We start from the raw sequence: 12,710 nt of genomic DNA, 5'->3' as shown, positions 1-12,710 counted from the left end.
GCAAGCTGTGGCAAGAAGCTCACAAAGGCTGCAGGAACTGGGGAGCACTGGGGCACTCAGCCTCACAAGGGCTGTGAGCTCAACATGGGTCCAGGTCTCAAACAGCCACTTCTGTTCATGAGAGCATTTTCTATTTGCCCCATCATCATTAGCAGACTGTAATTAGTGCCTCTGCAGATTGCAGGGTGCTGCTGAGGGCAGGGTGCAGTGCAGCATCTGCTCCCCATGCTGGGTGCTGACACATGCAGCAATGTAAACCATCATTAGGGCCCAAGAAACCAAAACAAGGAGTGTTTGGCTGGGTGGAGCCACAGCAACATGTTAATGAGACACAGCCAAGGGCTGCAGGAGTGTGTGGGGTGGGACCATCCCTGGGGGTGGGTGCCCACCACTGCCCTCCCAGCACACCGAGCACAACACCCTCCTGCCCCTGGCCACACTGTGCCAACAGCTGGCACCCCTCCACGCTCAGCCTTGGGCAGTTTGTCCTTCAGCCTTCCAGCAGCCCCTTTCACCTGCTGCTTCCTGGGTGTGGAGTGCAATGACATCCCAAAAGCAGGTGGGATGGGCTGGGATACCCCACACTGCTGCCAGGCAGGCACTGGTGAACACAGCCCTGCTGCACACACAGCACAGGACTCCTCAGCAAGGTGACTAATCCACACCAGCCTCTACCCCATCCAACACCAGCAGGGTGGGAAACAACAGAAGCACACTCATCATTCCCTTCTCCCAGCTCAGGATTGCTTCAGACTGTTTGTAACAAGTTACTGCCCAACCAGGACCTGCATCTGGACCCTCTCAGAGGGAAAGCCAAGTGAAACCACTTTGTGTGGGCTCAGAGCAGCTGCAGACAGTGAGCACATCGTGCTGCAGTAACCTGTGAGCAACCATAAATACTTTTTAAAGGCAGAGAGGTCCCCTCTAATTTCCTTGGTCTTCATCTTCGTATCTAGTCACATCGGAAGATACCAGTGTGGGGAAATCAAGGGTCAAGACCAGGTTGCTTCTTCCCTTCTCTCTGGCTTTTATTAAAAGGAAAAAAAAAAAAAAAAGGAAGGGGGGAAGAAAAGAAAGAAAAATAAATGGAAACTGCAGGACTTCCCATCTGAGGTGCAGAAAAGGAGAAGCATGCAGTGAATCACAAGATATACAAACCACAGAACGTTAATACAGGAGAGAACACAGTTTTCCAACCTGGGCTTCAGCACGGATAGTTTCAAAGAGAAGTTTTTCCTGGGATTGCATGGAAATCAAACATATACACAGGAGTGAGGAGAGAGGTGGTTTCCCCGAGACCCCTGTGAGATCCACCAGAGCTTGAGAAGGGCTGGGAAAACAGTGTCTGAGAGCTAAGCAGGATGGGAAAGGAGAGGCTGGAGGATCTCCAGATCAACAGCACTGAGTGAGAAGAGCCATTCCATCAACACAGGGACAAACCTGGCAGAAACCTGCTGGCTGCAGTTACAGTAAGGACAGGAGACAGAGTTAGTGGTGCAGCCATGTCCACACAGTTTGTAAGAGGGGGCCTGTACGAGTGTGGCCAGCACAGACAGCTGTGAGGAGGCCAAACACCCTGTACACAGAGCCAGAAGTGCCCACAGAAGGTACTCTGTGATGCACGAGGTCCCCTTCCTCTGGCACTGAGGCAGGAGGACACACCAGCTTTACTACAGCTTGAGGGGGACGAGCTGCAGCAGCTCTCTGGAAGATCAGAAGAGGAGAGAAGATGATTTCCTGGCTGGAGTTTAAAATAGATCAGAACCAAACAGTTTCTAAACTGAACCCTGGGCTGCTGCTGCTGTGACCCATAAAGAGGCTGGGCAGCTCGTGCTGAACAGTAGCCAGAGGAAAGGGTGAACCCAACACAACTGAATCCAAGTGGTTTCACAATACCTGGTGGGAATCCAGAGGAGCCTTGATATAGAAACAGTATTTCATATTCCTATGCACAAATTAAAACCACATTTTCAACCCTCTTGGAAATCTGCACGCGTAAGAAGAACTCGGCATATCAGCGTCCCCACAAAATGTATCCAAATTAAGCACAGAGAGACGTGAGAAAGAGCTGCAGCTTCCAGGAAGAGACAGGCTCAGAAAGAGGAAAGAAAAGGGATGAAGGACGAGTTACTCCTGCACAGCAAACCACACAGCTGCAGGGGCTGCTGCAGGCCCCCCTTACCTTGTCACATCAGGAGCAGTGGTGGGGCGAACGTGTTTCATGATGGTCTGGATCCAGTTGCGGCGGATGCCCGATGTCATGGCAGAGAGGGTGAACTCCCCTTCCTTTGTCTACAGAGAGAGAAAGAACAGCTCAGAGCAGGTGACTGCACCCACCAGCAGCTTCCCAACTCCCCAAGACCACCCTGAACCCAGCCCAAAGCCCCCAGTGCTAGGGCATTGCTTGCTGACCACACAGAGGTCAAACCCAGCCCCTCTGTCCCCCAGCACACTCCCTGTGGGAATTAGAATTTATCTGCAATCAGGCTGATTCTGCCATAGGTGAGCCCCTAAGGCTGTGACAAAACCTTCCCTTTCTGACAGCCAAAAAACTGGCTCTCAAACCCAAGGGATCAGCTCTCTGGAGCACTGCAGGGCGATGCTGAGTGACCTCTCTTGCATGTTTGGGGAGATATTCCCCTTGTCATGGACAAGCATCCCCATCAGCTGTCCTGCAGCTGGACTCTTCCTTCTCCCCATGTTGTCCTTACATGGATCTGGAAGCCGTAGTTCCGCTGAACTGGGTACTCAGTGACATCGTAGCACGTGGATAAATCGATTTCTCCATCCAGGTCAGCTGCCTGCAGAGAGAAGAGGTAAAATAAGCAACAAAGCTTTGCAGCCCCAAAGCATGGTGGGCTCACAGGGAGGCACAGCACACGAGAAGCACAAAGCCCTGAAGGGGCACCAGGATTTTGGCATCTGGGAATGGGGGCACTGAGGGAGGCAGGGACCTGCCCAGGGTCAGTTTGAGAGCATCAGGAGCTGCCCTGTAATGGGCTGAACACTGACAGGAGCCACTTACCTCCTCTGCCACTGAATCCCGGTAGTATCTCAGGCTCTGGTCAGTCAGCACAAACCAGTGCTTCTTCCACTAGGAAACAACAAAGATGGAGCAGTCACAATCCTGCTCCTTCCCCACCACTTCATTCATAGCTGCTCATCACAGGTCGAGTGGCAGAGACCCCTGCAGGAGATAGCTCAATGCCTGTCCCACCCTGCTCCACACGTGGCTTCATCAAGGCCCCTCCACGGGAAAGGGGAGACCCAAACAGGCAGCAGGGCAAGGGACAGTGATGGTTTGCTGCCACCCTGCAGAATACCAGACCCTGCACGTGACAGTGACACCACGAGAGCCACAGGGCAGTCACAGCCTCCCCATTAGCTCCACTGCAAGACGAGGCTTTTAGGGACTGCACTTAAAGCCTTTTCAGCACAAAAAAAAAAGTAGTAAAACATTTATGATTTATCTGCAGTACCTAGGAACTGAGTTGGGAGTCTATTCCTGGCCCTTGCTCTATACAAATCTGCCTCCTGAATGCTTCCAGAACAGGCTCACCCAAGGCAGTTTTCAGTCAATAAAGCACTCACTCCAGCTGCCAATTCCCCTTTGGCTGTCTATGGATGTGTCCTTGGACCCAGGGGTACTCACAGCAGAGCCTGGGCCACCCACAGCCACAGGCAAATTGCTCTCATTTTCCCTTACAGCTGAGTAGAGGGAAGGAAATCCAGGGAAGGGGTGGTTTGCAAACAGCCAGGGCCATCCATGCTGCCTCAGCACCAGTGCCCACTCCTAAGGCTCCAATAGAGCAGAGCATCCTGCATCCCTTTGGGAACTGGCAGCAGGAAAGTGGCACCAGCTGCTTCCCTCAGAGCCATTTATCTATTTATTTATTGTAGTTTCCCTGGCACTCAGGAGACTTTACCTGAGCCTCATTTCTGACACCAAAGAGGTCGCTGGGTCGCAAGGGAGACGAGACTAATAAATATGGAACAGGAACATGAGACCAGTGCTGCCATCCAAGCTGCCCTGGCTCCCTAGAAACCCATGATGTGATATCCACCTGTGAAACCTCTCCAGGACAGAGCACCAGCAATTCCCACTTCTAGAGAAGCCCAATACTGATCTACCCAGGACACTGGGGCTCCATCAGCACTGAAAGCTGCTCCATGCACAGCCAGGATGTTAGAGTGAGCTGCCAGAAGCCAGGACTGACCACAGCACCAAACACTGACACTGACTCACCTGCCCATCCTCATATTGCTTTGTCAACCAGCCCTTCTTGAAGTTCAGCAGGTCAGGCTGGAAGAAAGGAGACAGGGATCAGGAGAGGAAGGAAGTGTCTGTGCCCACAAGGCAACAGCAGTGTGCTGATAAAAACACAGAAGAGCAATAACAGAGACCAACAATAGTTAAATTCATAGTATAGTTTGGGTTGGAAGGGCCCTTTGAAGATCATCTAGCCCAAACTGAATCATTACACTGTGTGGTGGCTGTTTGCTCCTACGAGGAACAGAGACCTCTGCACAGTTTATTCAGGCTGTTCCATTCCTACAATTTATCCTGCAATTTCCTACTGTTACACCAGCATTACAGAGAAAGGATAAACAAAGAATTAGCAAGACTTCAGGCAGTTTTACCCTCTATTATATATTTTGAATGAAAAACTATGTGCTATTGATGCAAGGCTGCAGGGTTCAAAACAGGCCGAGTTCCCAAGGCTGGAAATACAGGGAATCTGAGCCCTGCACCACCCAAATGACACCTGCTTTTTCCTTCAGTGTGGGTGCATGGGGATGTTGAATTCCTGAAAAAAGCAAGCAGGACAGCGTGGGATAGCTGCTGCCAGCCCCTCCTCCCAGCCCTGCCTGTGTGCAGGGAAGGATGTGGTGGAAATGCTTTCACTCCCCCGAGGCTGAGCTCCTCCAGCTGCTCCACGTGCTGCAGAGTGGAGGAGGAAAGGACAGCAGTGTGTGAAATCCAGCTGCAGCCTCTGAAATGGGTTACAGCAAGAGCAGCAGTGGAAATTGGGTCTGGGAATCTATTCAACCAAACCTGTGGGGCAGCACATCCCACATTTGAGTGATCCCATGGTGGTGGGAACCCAGTCCTGCTCCACAGAAACACAAGGGAAAGTAAAGAATTGAATTACAGAATGTTTGGGTTGGAAGGAACAGTAAAATCATCCTGTTCCACCTCCTGCCATAGGCAAGTACAATTTTCACTATTCCAGGCTGCTCCAAACCCAATCTAATGTGGCCTTGAACACTTCCAGGGAACCAGGGGCAGCCACAGCTTCTCTGGGAAACCTGTGCCAGTGCTTCATCACCTTCCCAGGGAAGAATTTATTCCTAATATCTAATCTAAACTTATTAATTTCTTCCTTTCAGTAGATAATGTGCATTGCCACTTCATATGCACTTCTTCCACTTTTTATTCCCACCAAGAACTTAAAAATCACTCTTGTGGCTGTACAGGTCTACAGGAAAAGCTCCAGAAACACCAAGCTACTGCATTTTTCTGATAAGTCCTTGAAAAGAAGCTGTCCATCCACAAAAAATGCAACTTGTATTTACAGTAGCTCTGTAATCTATTTGAGAGATTAGCAAGTGTATTTATTTTGTTCCTACAGAAGGGTGGTGAGGGAGAGGAGAGCACTTTGTGTTTATTCTGTACTGTTTGCCTCCAGGTCTGGTGAGCATTTGAAATATGCAAAGGGAGGAAAGCTCAGGAGGGAAGGTTCAGCCCTTCCTTGCAGCCTTCATCCCACTCACACCGACTTCCAACTGCATAAACATCAAGGAAATGGCACTGGAAAACTGGGACATGTTTGCTCTGCCTAGTCTGTGTCCCTGCCCCTGGCAGGGGAGTTGGAACAAGATGATCTTTAAGGTCCCTTCCATCCCAACCATTCTGGCATTCTGTGATCCTATGAAAATACCACAGTCATGACACAGCAGCTGCTCCAAGTCCAGAAACTGGACTGACCCTCTGTGAGCTGGAAATGCTCTGCTGCAGCCTCTGCTGGGGGGATACCATGGGGCAAAGAAGGGCTCTGGCCAGCTGAGATGACCCCAGCACTTCTAGGGTGACCTACAGCATGAGTGTTTGACACACCACACAAAGCATTGAGGAAATGGGGTATTCCAGGGAAAATAACAACAGCGTCAGCTTTCCAAGATGCTGCTGCACTTTAAAGAAAAATGCTCCTGACAAGACTCTGAGTTTTTATTTCTGCAACAGGCCAACAGTGTGGCCCTTCCCACCTGATTCAGGTCCCTGAACCTGCTCCAAGTCTGAGTGTATCCCACATCCTGTGTGCTGGCTGTGAGGAAAGCAGCAACAGTCCAGTTTTTGTGGGACCTTCTGGGAAGGGCCTCTCAGTCCTCCCCCAAGGCAGGGGCCATGGCCCTGGTGCTCACCGTCATAGAGGACTCTGTGGACCTCCTGTCCAGCGACTTTGCCCGGCGGTGTGGGGACAGAGGTGACGCAGACACGTCCAGGATGGAGCCCACGGCTGCTCCTTCACAAGTGAAGTCCTATGTGAACAGCATTAGCCCAGATCAGTGCAGGAACTAGGACAGAGTCCTGCTCTCTTGGCTCATGGCATAAAAATCTGCTTTATTTAAGGGGCATCTCAGGCTCAGAACAAGTGTCATTTCCTTGACAATACATTTTTTTGTCCTTTCAGGCATTAATTTGTTCCCATTATATCCAAGCATATCTGGGGCTCTCAAACCTGTTTCTTTTGTTACTTCACCCTATTCTGATGTGTGCTGCCATACCAGACATGAAGTTTCCCTTTATATTATGGAGAAAGGAGGCAACCTGATTTTCTACTCTTATCTGCACCTGGGCTAAGGGAGCAGAGCAGGAAAATTTGCACGGATTGAGCACACACCAAGATTTGGCTCCTCCAAGAGCTGCCTGCGACTCCAAATCCACATGCAGGGACAAACCCTGTAGGTGAACCCTCTATCCTGGGCTGAAGAATTCCAGGTTTCATCTTCCAGGAGAATTTGGCTGAGCATCTTACCCGTTTCCGTGGGAAAACTCTCTTCTCACTCCTGCCCTGCCGCGTCTCGCTGGACAGGGCAGCGGCGCCCGACGCGTTGGTTTCCATGTGCTCCGCGTTCTCAATATCTAGTGCCTCGAACTTCTCAATCACCTGGGATCTCCTGCAAAACAGAGACAAAAGGGGAAACCAGAGATGTTTAAACACGAGAGCAGCAACTGTGTGGAGCTGTACAACCTCACAAATTTAAGGTCGCAGAATTGCTCGACCCAGAGTTCACGCACACCTGGATTTTGGTCCCTGTTTTTCTGTGAGCTCCAGCGTGGTCAAATTCAGGGTAAAAACCCTGATCTGACATCATTTTACTCATAAAGTGGGGAAATACCTCACATTATTCAGCTCTACACTGAGTATCTTCTTCTAGCAACTAGGAACCCCTCACAAAACCAGCAATAACTTTTTATTTGTGAATTTTTGGCTCTAGCACTGGGGCTCTCAATTGCTCCCCAGACCACTGACATGTCAGATTAAGCTGGGGTGCAGAGGTAATGGGTGGTTCTGGGTCCCCCAGTGTGTTCACTGCAACAGGAACATTCTGAAAACTCAGCCACACACAGGGAACAGCCACAGGATTGCATGGAGCAAAGGGTGTCCATAGGTGCCCCCAGACCACGGCTCTGGCTCACAGGATGCACCAGGTGAAAGGGTGTGAGGAGATGAGGAGCACCACAGCAGGGCACCCCCTGAAGAACCTGGGGCCTTTCCTTCCTCTTAACTGGGCTGAAAATCCAGTCTGGACATCAGGGGGCACAACCTGGGCTCTCAGACACTGCCTTGGTGGCTCATTGCACCGTGGCACTTGTGTCTCTGAGGATGGAGAACTATGAAGAAACGTAGATGGAGCAGGAGCTAACCCTGGATCAAACCCAAATGGGATTCTCTTAAGGACAAGCAAACAGGTGGAATTAGAAATGCTGTTTGAGAAGCTGCTTGTTCACCCACAGGAGAGTAATTTCCAAAGAACCTGCTCATGTCTAAGTCTGCATTTCCAGGGGTTCAGGAAAATATCAGCCTCAGGTCTTCAACCACAAACTGGGAATATAAAGCAATAACCCACCACCAGCACCTGCCTTAAAGTTCCATTTCAAACCTCCCCAAGAAGCTCTGTCCAGGTGGTTTCTTGACACAAAATTTGGACCCATACGTGCCCCATCTAAACTTGGGGCTGCTTGCTCTGTGTGAGCCTCTCACGTGCATGAAAATCACAAAGGCAACCACATGAGGGAGAACAGGTTATCCGAAATAAAAACATTTTTAATACTTCCCACAAAGAGGAACAGCAGGTTAAGGGTTCAAAAATAATGAGATGTTCAGTTTTCAACCAATATTTGCACCAAATACTATAAATGAGACAACCAGTCTGAGCACATCCCATCCCCTGGGGGGCTACAGCCCCCCACTGCTGCTCAGAGCCAGGCTGCCAGGACACAAACAAAGAGGAAGAGATAAAATTTGTGGGGAAGACATTGCTTTATAAATTTAAAGATCTTTGCTGCTTTTAGGGGTCATCTGTTCAGCCCCTGGTGCCTCCCAGTTTGCAAACTGGGAGTGGGCAGATCCCCAGCTCGGGCAGAGCTCCCGATTTCCCTGGGATGTTCTGCTCATGAGATGCCTGACATAGGCTGTGGAGCATAAATCCAAGTTCTGTTCACTGACAGACAGGGAATTGCTTTGGACCCACATTTTTTTAACTCTTTTTATACTGGCCCAGCCTTCTCTGAGTCTCAGTTCAGGAGGGAGGAAAAGATCCATGAATTAACATTGTTCCCTATTAGGTGAAGTCTGAAGAAAAACAAATCAAGAGGAAAAATAAAAGAACAAAAACCCAACCAAAACAAAAGAAAAACCAAAAAAACAACAAAACCATAAAAACAAAATCAAAAGCAGGTTGATTTCTCATGAAAGGGGCTGCACCACCAGGTTGTTCTACGGCTTGAGATTGAGATGAGATGGTAGCGAAGCAGGCGAAGTAAAGGTGGACACGTCACACAGCAACACAGCAGGAGAAGGTGGAGAGCAACAAGACCTGGAAGAAAACAAGGCTGGAAAATGAATGAACAGAAGAGGAAATTATATATCTGCATCTACATACAAAACAAAATCAAAATCATTCCAGTCATTTGTCATTGAAAAAGGAAGGAGAAAAATAAATCACTGCAACCAAATCACAGCCCCAAGGGTTAATATCATCCGGATTACAGGAAAGAATCATTTTTTTCCCCCATTAGATCAACATTTCAGAGAGGTTACTGCCAGAGATCCTGGAAGGACTGGGAAGGAAGGACTCTCCTCCCCTCCCCACGTGTTGGATAGAGCTGCTCCCTCCACGCAGCAGCTCTGTGTGGACAAAACAAGGCTGGGACAGGTATGGAAAAGCTTTTTAAAAGCTGCGGTGCCATTTAGTGCTTTTCAACTAAAAAAGCTCATCCCAAGGAATTCCTTGGCCATGCAGGCTGTTAATCTTTTCCAGGCCACTAAACCCAGGCTGCAGATCTCAGCTGTTAGTGGAGGGGGTGTGCAGTGGGAAGGAAAGCTCAAAAGACCAGCACGAGCTGTCATTAAAGTGATTTTCTTTGATTGGAAGAAAGGGCTTTGTTTTTATTGGATTCATTCATTATTTAGCATCAAGAAAGATAGTGAGTGTCAGGAAAAGGAAGAGGAATTTCCCAAGAGGTCCATAAGAATGATGAGGATAGCTTTACAAGAGAAAAAAACCTGTATTAGGGAGAGCAGGCACTCCTCTGTATGGGGAGAAACAGAATTCAGAGCAGAGCTTTACACCTTAAGAAACTCCAGAGAAGGAATTTGAGCAAGAAAAGTCTTTTAAGCAATTTCAGGCAATTCTGCTATTAATTGATGCTAGAAATACACCTCAGCCCTTGACTACACTCCCACAGCAGAGCTGGCTGACACCACTGTGAACTCTTGCCAGTGTGAGAAGAACACGGGGTCAACCGGGAAAGCTGTGGTTTTCCAGGCTGCACCCCTGGAACTGTGCACAAAAAGCCAAGTTTGTCAAACAGAAATCCTGAGATGTGCAGAGTTTTATCCCTGGAGCTGCAGAGTCCCTCTGGGACATGGGGACTGCTGTCTGAAGATATTCCTGCACCTCTTTTCAGCTGATTTTTGTGTGCAACACCTCGAGATTCATCCATGGGGTTTCTTTCTGCCCTAGGGATGGGTCTGAGAGGGGAGACTGGAGATGGCTCGACCTCTCTGGCCTCAATCCCAGTCCCCCAGCCCTGTGTGACATCCTGGTGGGTGCTGCAGCCCCATCCTGCCACGTGCCAGCAGAGGGAACTCGTACTCTGCTGCTCTGCCAAAACTGTGAAGATTATCTCCTGTTTCCTGATTCCTGGTTCTGAGTGGCTGCAAGCTCAGACGTCTGCATGGGGTGTGGAGGCAGTGTCAGGTATAAATGGTCAACACAAAAAATTTGTGGACTTAAATCATGTAATATTTATGTGATAAGGAAATAGGATGGGAAGCCTCAGCAAATGGCTTTATCTGGAGCTAAGCCTGCAGGTGTGGCACTCAGGATGCAACACTGGGTACCTAAAATTATTCTTTTCCATCCACAGCTCAGACTCCTGCTCTGATTTATGCAAAAAATGGGAGGAAGAGCTGAAAATACCAACAGAATCTGAGGGAGTTAATTTGGCTGCACTGAAGGGCAGATCTGCAAAATGCCTGGCTGGTGCCTGTGGGCTTGGCATGGGACAAGTGTTCCCAGACATGTTAGTGGGTTACTGAGAAGGATTATTACAAATGGTGTTAAACTAGGGGGGAAAAGCCAACCCCACAGTATGGAAATCAGTTGTTGTTGTATCTGCCCAACCTCAAACTCTCTTTTGTCTGAGCTCGGAGGAGAAAAACGAGAGGGATGTGGGGACTAAATAAACTCAAGTTTAAAAAACAGCCAAGCCAAGCTGAGCAGGGTTTGGGAAATGTTAATTCTCTGGTGCAATGCTGGACAGTGTCTCTGTGCCCTGTTGAGTCCACTGAGCTCCAACTGTCCCAGCTCCAGGACACAGGGCTCTCCACCCACACCAGCTGCACCGGCCAATTCCCAGGTTACTAGAGGAGAACACGAACGTGCCCATCCCTGAACACCCACTGAGCCATCCCTGCTCATGGCACATTCCTCCAGCACCATGGGCTGTGATCCACAGCCAAACCCTCTGGCAGGTGGGGACCTCTCCCCCTTCTCTCTGCCATTACCCCCCTCCCAAAAGTTGGACCAGGTTCAGCCCTGTGGGCAGCAAGACCCCTGCACCTGGTGCAGCTCCTGCTCATTTCCCTGCATCCATTCTGCTCTGATAAAAGTCCTGGGCTGACACAGGAGAATTGCTGCCAATACTGATAAAGCAAACAAAACTGTTAACAGCCCAAGCCAGGCTGGGAAAAACTGACTTTCCCTGGGAAAAGGCACCCACCAGCAGGCAATGAGTGGGGCTGACATTAAAAAAGGACAGACTCTGGCAGCAATGCCCTCTCCCAGGCCCCATTATCTGTTATAATTCTGCTCCCCAACTCTGTGCAGGATGATCCCAGTGCTGCAGGATGCCAAAGGACTGCTGGCACTGGAGGAATGCACTGTTCTGTCATGCTGGGGACAGGCACTGGCCAGGGCATCCTGTGCAAGCAAACATAGCAGGGACACAATGTCACCCACAGGCAGCACCAGCTCAGCTTGAAACCAGAGCCACCAGCTTTTCTCAGCCCTGTCCCCAGCCAGGATGGCCAAGGTGGTATCCTCCTCCTCCTCCATCCTGGGGAAAAGCCAATTTCCAAAGCAGACAAAGCCAAACCCAAGCTTCCCTCATTTATTCCCAGCCCAGCACTCCCTGCACACACTGGGCCAGGTTTGGGATCCTCCTGCTGACTGATGGCACCAGCACAAGGCTGTGCTGCACATCCCAGACCTGCTCCCGGCTCTCGGAAGCCAGTCTGGAAAACAATCCTTCAGGGGCTGGGAAGAACCAGAGGAGAAGCTCCTACAGAAACTGTGCGAGAGAGAACATGCCCGGAGGAGAACCAGGGCAGGAAAATCAGACTGGCAGGCGTCCCTCTCGCCCGGGGCCTGTCTCCCAGTTTGCTCCACTGCCCTCACTGCACAAATGTGTCTCTCCCAGGGCGAGTGGAGCCCGTCCTTGGCCTCGCCCGCAGGGCACCGGCGCGCGCTGCGGACGCTCTCCCCGTCCTCCTCCACACTAAGCTGTTTTTCAGCCTGCTGAGCCCTGCTTTGGCACTGCACCCACCTCTCTCTCCTCTCCTCTCCTCTCCCAGATTAATGCCGTGACATTTTGAAACCTCTCTCAGCTCATTAGGCAGTTGCGTAAGGCACCTGGCACTAACGCCATTAGGAGAGCTAACCTAATTAATGGTGCTGGCTGCCAGCCTGTGCTGTGCTGGGAGGGGCCAGCAGGGTGGGCTTGATGGCAATGTGGGCATCCAACACCACCCAGCACCAGGGTAGGGTTAGATTAAACAGGACGAAGACATTCTTTCCTGTGAGGGTGGGGAGGCACTGGTACAGGTTGCCCACAGAAGCTGTGGCTGCCCCATCCCTGGAAGTGTCCAAGGCCCGATTGGACAGGCCTTGGAACAACCTGGGATAGTGGAAGATGTCCC

General features: G+C 50.3%; 1 protein-coding gene across 10 annotated transcripts in view; it reads right to left on the bottom strand.

Moving 5' to 3' along the window:
• The window catches only part of MPRIP (myosin phosphatase Rho interacting protein), a 72,949-nt gene that overhangs the window by 22,168 nt on the left and 38,071 nt on the right, over nucleotides 1–12,710 (bottom strand). For all 10 annotated transcript variants that reach the window (XM_079320418.1, XM_079320423.1, XM_079320424.1 and 7 more), the window contains 6 exons: nucleotides 7,038–7,179; nucleotides 6,424–6,540; nucleotides 4,247–4,303; nucleotides 3,026–3,094; nucleotides 2,712–2,801; nucleotides 2,183–2,292 (listed from right to left, as the gene is read on the bottom strand). In XM_079320418.1, coding sequence (XP_079176544.1) covers nucleotides 2,183–2,292; nucleotides 2,712–2,801; nucleotides 3,026–3,094; nucleotides 4,247–4,303; nucleotides 6,424–6,540; nucleotides 7,038–7,179 — 585 coding nt within the window. The remainder of the gene's footprint in view (nucleotides 1–2,182; nucleotides 2,293–2,711; nucleotides 2,802–3,025; nucleotides 3,095–4,246; nucleotides 4,304–6,423; nucleotides 6,541–7,037; nucleotides 7,180–12,710) is intronic.

Source organism: Erithacus rubecula, assembly GCF_903797595.1.
Source record: "Erithacus rubecula genome assembly, chromosome: 17".
NCBI lineage: Eukaryota > Metazoa > Chordata > Aves > Passeriformes > Muscicapidae > Erithacus > Erithacus rubecula.
The sequence above is the reverse complement of the archived record's forward strand: the minus strand, read 5'-3'. Positions and strand labels throughout refer to the sequence as shown.